The sequence below is a fragment of the Rhopalosiphum padi genome, chromosome 1 (assembly GCF_020882245.1).
Source record: "Rhopalosiphum padi isolate XX-2018 chromosome 1, ASM2088224v1, whole genome shotgun sequence".
Taxonomy (NCBI): domain Eukaryota; kingdom Metazoa; phylum Arthropoda; class Insecta; order Hemiptera; family Aphididae; genus Rhopalosiphum; species Rhopalosiphum padi.
This window is the reverse complement of record NC_083597.1, coordinates 39,247,517-39,262,896: the sequence shown is the minus strand read 5'-3', so window position 1 is coordinate 39,262,896 and position 15,380 is coordinate 39,247,517. Positions and strand designations below refer to the sequence as shown.

At 29.0% G+C, this 15,380-nt stretch overlaps 1 protein-coding gene across 4 annotated transcripts in view; it reads left to right on the top strand.

Moving 5' to 3' along the window:
• The window catches only part of LOC132927173 (adenylyl cyclase 78C), a 127,557-nt gene that overhangs the window by 89,771 nt on the left and 22,406 nt on the right, over window positions 1-15,380 (top strand). For 3 of the 4 annotated variants that reach the window (XM_060991651.1, XM_060991665.1, XM_060991674.1), the window contains exons 5-16: window positions 8,147-8,332; window positions 8,765-8,938; window positions 9,594-9,775; window positions 10,370-10,562; window positions 10,639-10,788; window positions 11,145-11,224; window positions 11,299-11,448; window positions 11,883-12,019; window positions 12,119-12,212; window positions 12,295-12,448; window positions 14,940-14,998; window positions 15,081-15,272. In XM_060991651.1, coding sequence (XP_060847634.1) covers window positions 8,147-8,332; window positions 8,765-8,938; window positions 9,594-9,775; window positions 10,370-10,562; window positions 10,639-10,788; window positions 11,145-11,224; window positions 11,299-11,448; window positions 11,883-12,019; window positions 12,119-12,212; window positions 12,295-12,448; window positions 14,940-14,998; window positions 15,081-15,272 — 1,751 coding nt within the window. Of the gene's footprint in view, window positions 1-8,146; window positions 8,405-8,764; window positions 8,939-9,593; window positions 9,776-10,369; window positions 10,563-10,638; window positions 10,789-11,144; window positions 11,225-11,298; window positions 11,449-11,882; window positions 12,020-12,118; window positions 12,213-12,294; window positions 12,449-14,939; window positions 14,999-15,080; window positions 15,273-15,380 lie in introns of those variants that run through there. The other variant, XM_060991660.1, reaches the window with a different exon arrangement.

Here is a 15,380-nt window from a genome sequence, read left to right as displayed (position 1 = left end):
CCTCTTGACAGCTCTCTGCGTTCATTCCTTTCCCTCGTCACTCGACTAACCATCGTTCTGACAACATAATTACAAGAACTGTTAATTACGATGTGAACTAGACAAAACCAATTTAACTTCAACACTGCGTTGTTATATCCATCGAAATCATGTTTGGCAATGGCAACATACATTATTATAACCGAACAACATCCTTTGGTTTCGGCAACCAGTGGAGCCGCGTGCATTTAAAGCAGTGTAAGCAGCGTGTTTACAATTTCAGTTGTAACACGTTATGAATACATATTCAAATGAACAAATTAAAATTAAATTTAATCCATCATGATCAAAGCTCTCTTAATGTAAAATTATAGATCATTAAATTTGTTTATGTATTATTGTTATTTGTTGGCATATCTAAAAAAAACATCGTTGATTTCTAATGTTTCAACCGTCGAAAGATAACAAACTGAGGATACTCGGTAAAATTTATTCCGAACTTTCAGTACACGAATTTTCAGGTCAACTGTGCAGTTTTTATAATAATTATAAAAAATAAGACGTGTTTGTGTGTATAAGGTGTAAGGTGTAAGGTATTCAAATTCCCTTTTCTATTTTGTGTATGAAACTATTACAGCATAAGCTGCGAATTTACTATTGTCACACCACGTGAACTCGTGTGCTATCACGTTGGCATATTTGAACCGCGATATCACGCTTAAAAATAAATTATAGTCACATCATCAAGTTGCCATGCTTTATCGCGTTACGGTTACTAAGTATTCATAATGTTTTTTGTATGAACATGCACGTTTTTTTTCTAAAATACAAATTAAAATGGAAATAGTGACTTCAATTAGTTCATCAGAGTGGAAAACTGTTACTTTAATAGCAATTTTTGAATAAAAAAATAATAAATATACCCAGTGAACCTGGGTACACGAAATCAATAAAAAAGAAGGAGAAATTTGGTGAATTTCATCATTTAGGGCATGAATTGCGAAATGGTCCAGGGCATCAAATGTGACGTGACACGCGCGTGAGATGACAATACTGTGCTATACTTACTGATACATAAAAATAGCATATAAATAAACAATTTATACTCTGTTCCCGTGATGTGATAACATGATATAATAGCACGTGCGCTCACGTAACGTGACAATAATCTGTTTGCAACTAATGCTAAAGCTATTTATAGTATAAAAGTAATTGCATTGGATTATTGGAATAAGTGTATGGAATAGTATAAAGGGTATATAATGTACATAAGTGGTGTATAAGCGATTTTTAAATGTTTTATACGTGAAAAAATAGGTATCTCATCACAGTTGTAATAGTATTGCGCGTATTATCCTTCACCTCTGACCTATACCGTAGGTCTCCACTTCTAATTGGTTTATATTTTTCCTTATTAATTATTATCACATTTTTTGCATATCGTATTTACGTGGCAATGATAATTTCAAGTAAACAAGAAGTGAAGAACTACAATATAGGTGAAGCACTGAGATAGATAGCAACTAGTTAGTAGTTGTTATCCATCTCAGTGAGGTGAAGTGAAGAAATATTTGCGCGAGAGGTGTGTATCGAAAAACTGTGATGATGCCTACTACTTATCTATTTTATCATGCAACCAATCGTCGTGGTTTTAATCGATATCATTATATATAATATTTTATTCCATTGCGTTGATACAACACTGGGATTGTCATCGGCTTATGTACTTCCAAGTTCGAACTATTATTACTCGAATAGTTTGTTATTTTTTATTTAGTGACGGTAATCAATTATTTAAATAATTGTGTATAATATTTACATTTTTAATTATTTTATGATGTATGCGATGATCACGATAAAGATGTTAATTTTATCATTTGTGTAAACAAATAAAAACAATATTATAATTAACTTCTCCGCACAGATTCTTGCGTTGTATGAAATAGGTAGATATAATTTTTAATGATTGTTTACGCCACTGGCAACTCCATGTCACGCCACTGTTAGCAGCATACCCTTGCAAATGACTTCAGTGTATCGAATATCATAGATAAATTCGACCGACATAAACATAGAAGAAAGCGCCGAAAATAAATATTATATATGTATTGGTTATAAGTTCTATTTCTGTCTATATTGCAGTCATTAATTTTTATCAAAATATTATATTCAATTGACGAAAAATTCCAAATTCATCGGCACTCGTGCTTTTCGATACACTTCAATCACACGCCCCCTTATAAAACTATATAATATAATATAATATACTTCGGAGCGTCGGTTATTCGTCATTGTGGAGAAACTATATTATATACTTAAACCTTTTAACTCGTGTATTGAAAACCGCATAATAATTTATTACTATATGTATTGGCACCAAATATTTTATTGACTGCGCAGACCGCGGAGAGAACACTACAATACAATACTGACCCACAAAATGTCTCGATATTTCTTAGAGCGCGAGCGCCCCGCAGTTATATAGTGTTATCGTAGAGATGCGACAAGCGTGACCGGGTTGGCGTCTGTTTTGAAGACTGCCGGTGTGTCTATATTATATCCATAATATTATGCGCTGTGTGTCGGAATAATTCAATTTCGACGGTCTGAACACGACCGCGAGGATGCTTATTTTAAACACGATCATAACTCGCCTTTATAATAATATTATAATAATATAATACGAACATCACTGCATCCAGTTTACGTTTTACTACTATACACTGTAGTGGTGTAGGTGTAACATATTTAATTACAACGCAATTATTGTCCTGCGTGAATAACACAATTAGTGCGTATAGCCGCATGTTCGTACGGCTATTGCTATAAGCGCAACGCGCATTTCATTGTTCGAAATAAATTAATTGCCAAAATTGCGCCGTGTAATAGTCGTCACCCGGCTCAATGTAGAATGTGTATTTAAAGTGTATAAGTAGGTGCTTTTCGCGAATAATAGTATTACCCACTGTTCGGCTTATTTATTTAACGACCTATTTTATTTATTTTATCACAATTTTTACCACAAATATAGGCCACTGTGTTTCTATGTACAGTTATTGTCTTCGTCACTTCCTCAGTCTTAAATTTTTAATAACGGTCTGTATTTTTTATTCCCCGACTTAGTTTCTGTGGTTAAAGAAAACTGGAAATATTTTATTTTTAAATTTTCACGGTTTTATTTTACTGAAAAAGATCCAACCATTCCAACCATTTTCAACCGTATATATTACCACTATTACCATTAATAATAAAACCATTCGTTATGTATTTTTGTTGTTAATTTTTTATGGTAAGCTAATATTAAAATTAAAAATGTATACATATACTTATTTTTACTATTTAATGAATAATATACATTATGGATCTTTGAAAATTATAAACACTCATTATCTCAAAAAGTATTTTTTTTCACATATAATATACCTATTTATTTTTTTTTACTCTTTTACCTAATTTCAAGTCATTATATAACAAGACATGCCCTGTTAAATCTAAACTTTAAATACTTATAACAGTTATAAGTTATTATAAATTTACTATTGGTTAGAAATTTGAATGTTAGAAACATTTTGTCTTTAGAAAATAACATTATAAATGTAGGTGTCTTTCAAAAAAGTAAATTTAAAATATAACAATAAAAAGTATTTTTTTTAAATTAAGTAAAAAAATTTTATATCTTTACAAAAACTTTAATACTTTTTAAAATACAAAGATTTTAATGTTAAAAAACATCGCATAGCACTTGATTCATTTAATTTAATTTAATTTTAAATTTTAAGTCGAGTATTTAACACGGTTTTAGACAAGAAATTTAGAACTAACATTTTAGTACTACACAAGAGTACATAATAATATATTGATATATACATTATAGTAATATGTTTTTTATCATTTAGTTATCCACTCAGTTATACAGTATGATACCTTTATCAACAAACACTCATTCAAAAAAAATATTTTACCTATATATTATATTTTACAGACACTTTTTTTGTTGGAAAATTGAAAGCAAAGGTTGAAAAAATATTAGAAACACATTGGGTCTGCACGTTTCATACTCTTGCATTTTCTAAATGAAATATTTTCAAAAAACTTTAACAGTATTTGAAATAATAAATATTTTCTGTTGAAATGATCATCACGCTCCTGTGTATATTTACTGCTATATTATTATGACTTAAACTGATGATATTCAATTTACGATATTTATTATTAACGTTTCAACTATTATATTTGCATGCTACAGCTATATTTATTATTATATAATTTATTCTGATATACCGTTGTATAATTTTTTTCTGGTCCACGCGCTTGGTTAAAGCATTTTCATTCCCTATATGCAACAGAATCATCCCAACTTATAACAAGCGCTTGGTCGATCAATTATTAGTAATTATTACAAATTAGATTTGATTGGCGTAGATAGTCAGAAATTTGATTTTTCTAGTTAACCACAAAATAATTGAATTTAAATCAATAAAAATATACACTTATTATAGCTACTGAAACCCCTTTAAATATTAAATGCGACCAGACTTTATAAAAACCCATATTCACGGTACCACTTCATCCCATTTTCAGCAAACCTGATATCTAATATACACTTTGCAATTCCTCTCTAGTCGATACACCCGAGACTTATACGTCGGCAGCCTGTAAATTAGATAAATGTTTATAATATAAACATATACATTTTGCCCACAAAGTTTTGACCTCAGTAGTACAACAGATTGCGGGAGCCTTAGTAAACCTTGTATCTGAACCCAAAATGTCTAAAATATAGTAAATAATGTTATTTAAATTGATCATTTATAATAATATACGTAGCGTATGCTGTGCATAATATATTATTTTATAGTTTAAACTTTCAATTAGCAAAGCCGTCAATCATTCGAGGAACATTAATTTCTTCCACTGTTTTAAGCTTGTGTTTCTAAATTTAAAAGCTTTGTATACTTAAGACGATCTTAGTATATCTTAAATGATTTTTTTCATTATTTCCAAGAAATTTGTATTATAATGTTCAAGCAACAATAACTTACAATAGGTAATACTACTTTATAATAATCTATTCAAATCACTTCGTAAATTTCCATAATTCCGTTTCCATAACTGATATTATTCTATAAAATATATCTGATAATGAGATTATAATTACCTATAACACTATTATACTGTCAACGAATCTTATTCATAATAATATAAGAAAATCATTTTAACTGTAAGTTCTAATGTCATCAAGTACCTGTATAATCTGCATAATTTGAATTTACAATATTTTATTTATTATGTATATATATTATAATATATTGAAATTATAGGCATCTATACTTAATAACAATATTACTTAAATTTATATTAACCACACTCGTATACAACCTATCCCTAAATTATACTCGACCACGGTCCTTTGGCTTCTTTGTTTTACAGTTATTACGATGGTGATTATTTCATAATAATATGACAAATAATTTTTCAATAAATTTAATTTACGGGGACAATATTGCTTTCTTCAATTTCTTATACGATCTCGTCGCGTATACTTCTGGTAATAATAATTTTATAAAATATATTTTATGAATATCAATTTAACATTGTTTGGCTTTTATATGTTATTGCTACTATATATTATGTGTGTGCGTGTTTCATTACTTATGTCACATAAGTTAATTACAAAAGTTATCTGCTAACTGTTTGTTGGACAACAAATATTATGTACATAGAATATATAAAATAAAATTAATATTCACGATCAATTCCAAATACAAAAAAAATATAAAAATTAGAATTGATTTCTGGGTAAAAATAATTACGTTTTATTACAACAGCTATAATAAATATTCAAAACGTCATCGGTCATCACTTATTGAAAAACTAATTTTTGAATGTAATCGTTTTAAGTTACATGAAATAGATTATGTCGTTGCAGGGATATATTATATTTGTTTAAATCTGTATATGTATATACATATTAAATAATAATATATTTGAATATTTTGAATCCAATTTATTAATTTATTTTTTTAATATTTAGAAAGTCCGTATCGAGTATATTGTTGGGTCGGTTAATTCTATTTTCTCGTGAAAACTAAATACATAATGTAAAAACATTTAATTTTATACCGTATCCCGACGGTACGTTTTAAATACTAAAATTTTTAGCAATGAGAATGTTAATTTTTAATTTTTTTTTATTATTATTATTATTATTTAATACTTTAATCCACGGCTGGGCGAACAACCATTTCGAGGTATGTCTATACAGAGTACAGAAATTGAACTATACAACATAACTAATACCTATACACAGGTAAACGGCCCTTGCGGTAAGCCGCCGCGAATTGTAATTGTATTTCTCTATGGAAAATAATACACGTTTAATATAGTTATTTCCCCGAGGACGGTAACCCGGAAATTTCGAGGACTCGTTTAAATCTATCTATAATATATATAATATTGTACGTCCGTAATATGACATACTTTATAATATTATGAACGATTCGTAAAGTTATACTGTTTAAGTTATATATATATATAATATTTTGGTTTTTATTATTACCGTGCGTAATTTATAATAAGGACAACATTATACAGTATATATATTATTATAAGTATAAAAATGTCATAGAAAAAAAAATGTAACAAAACTGAATCATTCCAAAAGAATGGTTGGTGAAAATCTATAAATAATAATATATCTATATTTCTTGTTGTAACCTACATCATTAATCAGATATATGTAAGTCAATTACAGCAATAAGTAACAACTGTCTAGAGTCTAGACTCGATGCAATATCCGTTATCGGGTTTAACGTGAATGGTGAACGCGGTACAAGTACACACACTATCTATACACTATAACATTATAGTGGCTATACGAACATCAAGCTTTAGTATAGAGCGAGTGTATTATGTATTATTGTACTTGTGTTAGATATATTTTTTTTTATCGTAATTTAAACGTGTGCGTAGTCGATAAAAAAAGATTAACCAATTGTATCGCTTAAGTCAATTATGTCAGATTTTTAAATGGGATTAATTAATGGATTTAAAGAAGTATTTCCAAATTTAAAACATAAAAGATTCAATTTTTATTTTCGCTCATGTATTTGGTGTAAAATACAACAAATCCATTATACAGTCAAAATTATACATAAAATGTGTAATTTTCATTACAGATACGGCTCTTACAATTCGCATTAGCATGTGTACCAGAAAATCTTGTGATAGATGCGTTTGAGAAACTAATAGGTTCACAATACTCTACAGATAACGAAAACATTTAACAAACGCTTATTGGCAACTGAATAGGACGCCCAATGGGTCGAAAAAGGTTATAGAATATTATACTGAAATATTCAATTAGTTTATGGAATTGTTACGAATCGGCAAATACCTCAATGCCAAGGACTAATAATTCAGTAAAGGGTTGACATAATAGAGTGTTGGCAATTTGTACTTTATATCTACAAAAAAAAATGGTAAAACATAATACCTTTTGTGAATAAAAAAATATATAAATTAATTTAATCTCGCCGTTTTCGATTTCGTGTAATAATGTAAACTTACTTCGTTTTTATTTTTTTCCCTATTTTTATCATTTGTATCATCACTATCTGTTTTCGTCATTATGGTTTAGCATCGGTATCGGTAAGTACATATGTATAGGAATACAATATTGTGTATCTATTATTAAACATGCAAGATTTAGTATAATATTTTAAATTTTGAGCGGTATGATTATTCATCATTAATATATGTTTTTTACAAAAAAAAAAATTGTAAACGTTGTCATTCGATTACAATTTAACACATTCATTACAGCAACTTATACTCAATGATGAAGTACACTCAATATTATTACTATACGGCAAAGCAGCTGCACCGATTTTTAAATGTGTTGTAAGAACACTTTTCTAATGACAATTGTGTACTGAAAATTATTTTAAATATACATAAATCTCATTACACAACTTTTACGAGCAACTGCATATTTTTAAATAATTTCTGTTTCCTCGTAATTTATGTAAAAAAAAAAAATTGATAATATTTTCGAGACTCCAATTACAGTATAGTGCATAATATTCAATTATAGTAGTATTATACTATTGTGACACTAATCTTGATGCGCCGGCATGCTTAATAGTGTAATTATTATTTGTTACAGTCGAGTACACGGAGCCTGTGTTCAAAAAAGGCAGAGTTTACAAAGGCATTTATTGTCCAACGCTCACCAACAGTTTTCGAGAACCCAGTCTCGAGCTATCGTATCAGAGATACTCGCACAGACAACGACAGAAGTCCTTAATCATCGTTAATTTCGTCGACATGACACTTAAAGCAGTCTTAGCCGGTAAAATGTCTTTCAGATTTACGAAAATTATTTCGACTATTGATTAAATGTGTTATTGAAGAAATTCCAAAGGTAAAAATAAAATAATAACACAATAGTATAGAGTAATATATGTAACGAAGCAGTTATAATAATATATATATATATACCGTCCGTACAACGCCAAGCATATATATAGTAATAGCATCACGTATTCACGTCGCACTTGCATATTATACTGTTATTATATTTATTTAAAATCTATGGTATTAAGTAAATGGTCCACGCACATTTTATAGCATATGACATATAGTTAACGAATATACGTTCGAACGAGGGATTTCGACTTTCGACAAAATATTTACGTATTACGGCGATTATCATGTAAAATATTATTGTTAAACGTGCTTTGTGTACATTTTAATAACTGCAATGATTTTCCTGTGAAAACAGGTGTGTGGCTGTTGCCGACCTATCACGAGCCGTACCACAGTCAAAGGGCCATATGGACGTGTCTGACGATGTTTGCCAATCTCACCGTGTGTCTGCTCGGCTGGTGGAAATGCTTCGCCAATAACTATCTCCAGTGGGCAGCCGTTTTCACTTGGTGTTTCATTAATATACAAGGTACCCACGCGATAATATATTATTTATTACAATAAAAAATGCATAGTAGAATGACGTTAATCATAAACTGCCATAACACGCATTATAATTAAGTATTGGTTTTTCTGGTGTAAAATTATTCCGATAATATTGTATTCCATCAATTTTCTTCTATTATATCATAAGATAGTAACAATCGATTTAAATTTCCTTTAGACATATCATTGATATATACACGATTAGTAAATTTTATAACTGTACATAACAATTTGTAATTTTAACTATTAGATTAAAGTAACAATGAAAATCGTCAATAAAATGATCCACTAAATAATTGACAGAAAAAAGGGGAGTTCTCATTTTAAAAATAAATTTGTATCGCCACATGACACTCCTTAAGTAGTACGAAAAATCGATAGTTTGAAAATATGGTATATTTTATATATGGTGTTTTATTTTTATTTAAAAATTTAAAAAAACAGAATATATGAATAAATAAATTGTTAAAGGAAAAATAGGGGTGAGTTTACTTTGAATCATTCTGTATAATACTGAATCCATCCGGTTATCCGTTATTGCATATTATATGTTTTTCCAACGTGGCGCAAGTACATAGATAATAACTAATGTAATATTATATAAAAATATTCACCTGACAATGTATTATATTAAATAGGTTTCGTATGGGAGAGTTATGGACAAGGATCTAGAGAATACCTGGTGTGGTACGTGCTGTTCATCGTCTTCGTTACTTATGCCATGCTACCGCTTCCGTTGAGGTGGTGCATACTAGCCGGTTGTTCGACCGCACTCTTACACATACTCATCACCAGTTACACGAAATCATCAAAAGAAAAAGTAATTTTGTAGCGCTAATTATTCAGATACCGAATACCTATAGTTGATACAATGATATGGGACACGCCTCGCAGGCCCGAGTTCTCTAGTCGTATGCGATGATGATGTCTATATAAAATCGAAACTTAACAAATTACATTAGAATTCGCTCTGGTCAACACCAGTCGCACACGATTAGCAAGTGACTTTAGAATAATACGTGATAGCTCACACGTGTTTATGTGCCAATATATAGCTCGACGGGCTTACTTTTATAGTTTTATTATGAATATATACCAGTTATATACATTTTTTTCGAAGTACATTGATAAGTTTTTTTCAACTATAAATGTATCGAAAATTTGTTTTATTTTAAAATTTATAGCACCTATATATTATAGAAATTTTAGTTCCTAAAATAATAACTTACTAATCGTCCGGAACTGGTCATCACATCAATACATGATACATTTTTGCTATCTACCTATAATGCGCGATAGAAACGATAAAGTAACAATAATAATGGCTTGGAAGCTTGCGTGACATCCTCGTGAGCGTGCAATATGATTGATGCCGATCTTAAAAGTTTCTAATTTTTTTCTTTCGCAAATACAGAATAGACTGTGCGTCGTTCGCCAGCTAACCGCAATGAGTTTGTTGTACGCTGCCGTCAACTTTGCCGGGATGTACACAAAGTACCTAACGGACCGAAGTCAGCGAAAGGCGTTTTTAGAAACGCATAGGTCCACCGAAGCCCGATTCAAGACCCAAAAGGAAAACGAACAACAAGAAAAACTTTTACTCTCGGGTACGCTGACAACGCAGTACATTGTTATACAAATCGGTCGTTGTAGAATGTCATTAACATATTTTGTTTGATGTAGTTTTGCCGGATTTCGTGGCTAGGGAAATAATTAAAGACATCGCTTCTGAAACGGACAAAGGACCTTTTATGCCAAATCAATTTCACCGAATTTACATTCATCGCTACGAAGACGTCAGTATTCTGTTTGCCGACATTAAAGGTTTTACAGGTCAGTGAAATATTTATAATCTACGCGTGTCAATACGTCTTATAATGGCTAAATCTTAATATTTTACTTAAAAATTATTTAAATCAGTTGATTATCGTACAAAAACCAGTATACGTTGCATATTTTTATTGTTTTTTAATTATACTCAATTTACACAGTAAATATTGTCGAGCAATAAAAGTGATACAGTTTTTATTATCATATGCATTATTCAGTTCCTTATAATTTTTATATTATGTATAAGTACTATATAATTATTATTTATATATTTAAATATTAATTAGTCTAATTTTTAATAAATAATTTTTTTTAAACCTATTTAACCTATTGTTACACTTTTTTGTTTGTTTACACAGAGTGGGCGAGTCGTACTTGTGCTCAAGAATTAGTCAGAGTACTGAACGATCTATTCGCTAATTTCGATAAACTAGCTGCGGTAAATACGAAATTTTTATTAAAAAATTATATGTTTTATTAATGAAATTACAATTTATTAAATCTATTAATTAGGAAAATCACTGCCTTCGTATCAAGCTTTTGGGCGATTGCTATTATTGTGTCTCAGGTCTTCCTCAAACTAGACAAGATCACGCCGTTTGTTGTGTAGAAATGGGTTTGCATATGATAAACGCGATTAAGGAAGTGCGAAATAAATTGAACGTAAGAACATATAATATTATAAATTATAATTACACTTGCGAATGGTGTAACCCATTTGTGCCCAAAACATAAATAAAAAAAAAACTACATTTTTGTCGTATCCGCCCATTTTGTACATCATGCATCGTTGCCGCCGTAGATATCGTGAACATATTACCCATAAAATAGGTTTCCACTCGTCGTGGTATTAATTTTTGATGTTCAGTTAGCTATTTATCGAAATGCTGCGGATAAGCACGGTAGTTAATGAGTTTGTGCTACTTTTTAAAAAAAATTTAAAGATGCACGACTTCACCTTATTTATGTTAAAAATAATTTCGAGTGAATATAGGACATGATTAATTTGAGTCGTACGTGAACCACGATCAAATAGGTCGCGCATATTATGCAGATTAAATAAAAACACTGACACCAAATTATTGGATTTGAAACAGGTCGATCTAAATATGCGCATCGGAATACATTCAGGGTCAGTTCTTTGTGGCGTCTTAGGACTCAGAAAATGGCAGTTTGACGTGTGGTCTTACGACGTGACATTAGCCAATCACTTGGAGTCAGGCGGAATACCCGGGTATATTTTTGAAACGTTTACTCTCTCTCTCTCTCTCTCTCTCTCTCTCTCTTACCGCCTTCGCTTTAATGTTAATTATTACACACCGTTCGGTTTTAGACGTGTTCACATATCCAAGGCTACTCTAGATTGCTTAGAAGAAGCCTACGACACAGAACCCGGTCATGGGGAAAATCGCGATGCTTATTTAAGGGTATAGTTATTATAATATATTATTATACTATTATCCAAAATTATGAGAATATGACACGGTATTGTGTTTTATTGTGCTGCAGGATCACGGGATTGAAACGTTCTTGATTAAAGAACAAGAACCTTGCCGAGGTCACCGAAAGCTACAGAAAATTAATTCTTCGAGACCGCGTTTATGGTCGGACGAGAAATTGTGTTTCAACTCCAATACGCAGAAACTAGTATCGCCAAAAATTGGTAATTTATTGTCTATAAAATTCATTAAAAAATAAACAAAATGTTGACATAGTAATATAATATCTATATACTATGTCAACAATTTAAAAAATATCCTATACAATACGTATATTGCACTCATACAACACACAAAATATGATATAACTGAGTTTCATACCAGCTTTCTTGGCTAATTAATATTTCGTGATTGCATTACCTTAACAATACACTGTACAAATAAGTATATTTACATTTTTTAACATGATATAATATTTAATATCAAAATATTTGTACGTGTATCTTTTGTAATTTGTTATTGAATTATTTAATTGAAATATTTATAATTTGAACGACTCAGATCAATACAATATTAGTAATTTTCATTAATTATATAATAATTATGTATAATATAATAATATTAATAATTTTCAACATTTTCATTGATTGCAATATTCAATTAACACGACTAATATTATAGTTAAATGTATATTCAAACTTTTTTTTACAGTCCCTATTTATTAACACTTAAAAATAATAAATCTCAAAACTTACAATTAATATTAAAATAACTACGTTTAGTTTATTTAAAAAATATATCTATATTTTAATCTTTGAATAATTTATTAATTTATTCGAACAAACATACCGTGGGACAAAATCGATAGTTACAACACATGATTTATACATATACACGTAGCTAGTTAACTTTATGTTATTCAACAATAAACACATTGTTTTAATTTAAATAATAAATATTGTATCATAACATAATAAGTCAAAGTTAGTAATAATATTCACGGTATACTGTTACGATACATTCGGTACAGCTATAATAGTATCGCGTGGGCCATTCCGTACATGTGCATTGTTCAATATTGTTAGAACAAGCAAATTTGTTGAATAGTAAATTAGGTTAGGCTACAGAGATGAAAAATATTATTCGCTAAAATAATAATATATAAATAAATTCATAAATTATACTTTAAAAAAAAATACCATGAACGGTGTATATTATAAATATATATATATATATGTATCATCATGAATAAATCGGCCATTCAGGAGTGTGTATACATCTTTGGCCTGTAAAAGTTTTTTGGTCGTTAAAAATAGGTGTCATAATCAGGATTTAAGATATTTTGATTTTCTTAACCTCGTTTAAGGTATACAGTTGCTGGCCTACACGAATCATCAATCATCTAGCACATTATTATATAGCTGTATCATCGTAAGATTTTTCTAGTTTTTTTTTTCTTATATTATTTATTTTTATGGTGATCTTATAGTACCTACTATTTAACATTAAATACACTTTTATTAAAGAATAGTTAATCGTATATCTAAAATAAATAAAACCAAAAATGTTAACGTACATAACTCTCATAAGTCACAATTGACAAAAATATTTAATAGCTAAATAAGTTAATGCAAAAAATAAGAGGTAGACATATTCGTAAAAGTTAATATTTATTTATTAGGTAATAAATAACTATTTTCTAAATAATATTCAGTAAGTATTTAGTTTATACATTATTTATTTTTATAATAAATGATTTTAGTTAGTTGCGATGTATTTTGATAACATATTAATTTTTTATTTATATTAAAATTTCCTACACTATCAGAAACAAAGAGAATTTTATCTGTAGAATTCACAAGTTGTGTTATCTTTTGTATACGTTTTCGTTTTATTCTGTCATTTCAGTTAAGATTTTCAATAGTTACCTTCAAAGATCTTTATTGAGATTCCGCAAGCAGAATGCAGAATTCATACTATTTCCGATATTTATAAATTTCATTTCCATTTGACTGTCGATGCAGACATATTATATGTACCAGACGTGTTATTGGTTTAAAATGTACCTACATAAAATAACTTAACAATAAATACAACTGAAAATGTTTCAATCGTAACAACTAAACAAAAAAACTACAAAAAAATTGTTTATAGAATAAAAAAATAATGAAAATTCGCAATTAATTAAAAAACTTAATTTGATGATTAAATTAGGACTGGTCGATTCCATCGGATATTACCTATAGTTCATACTGTTTATAAGTATACCTATCGGCCCTACATTATATTAATATTTAACTGAATTATTTTAAATAAAAAAATTTATATAATTCAAAATAATTATTAACATAATAGGTACCATTACACGTGAAACCTACTACCAAACTTTTTTTAAATTAATATGAATTTTACTATTAAATATGTGTGTATTAATTTAAAGCTTTGTGAAGTCGATATGAAATAGGCAGAATCGATAAATATACACTCCAAATTTCAACTAACAGTAAAATTTTAGTAGGTAAACATATCAGTTTTGACACAATTCCTTTTGAATATCTTTAAGGCAGAATCATCGAATAATTAGAAAATAAGAATTTAAGTATTATTAGAATTCACATGAATAATTAGATGAAAACCATATTTAGTATGGGGTACTTACATTTTATTTAAAATGATTATTATAAATTATAATTTTAATTTTAATATGATTTATAGAAGATTACATCGATGACAATAAATGCAATGAATGGACTCCGGAAATACCATTTGAAAACGTACGTTTGAAATACCAAAATATTAAAATGTATTAAAACTAAATTATAAAGTTAAATTTGTTCATTTTTTTTTTTTTTTTAGTTAAATACAAGTGATCAAGAACTGGAAATCGAAGACGGTGAATGTGGTACTCCTATCACGATCGAAGGAGACGTCGAACACGCCGAAGACATAATGGATCATTGTATCGAAGTCGAGAGTAATGAAAGAATGAGAAACGAAAACATAGATCGATGGACATTAAGGTTCAAACAACCAGAAATTGAAACTAAAGTAAGATCACGAATTTATTATAAAATAATACATATTGTTAAAGTTCTATTAAAAGAAATTGTTCGCCAATAAAACTTATCAATACAAAACTATAATTATATAATAACA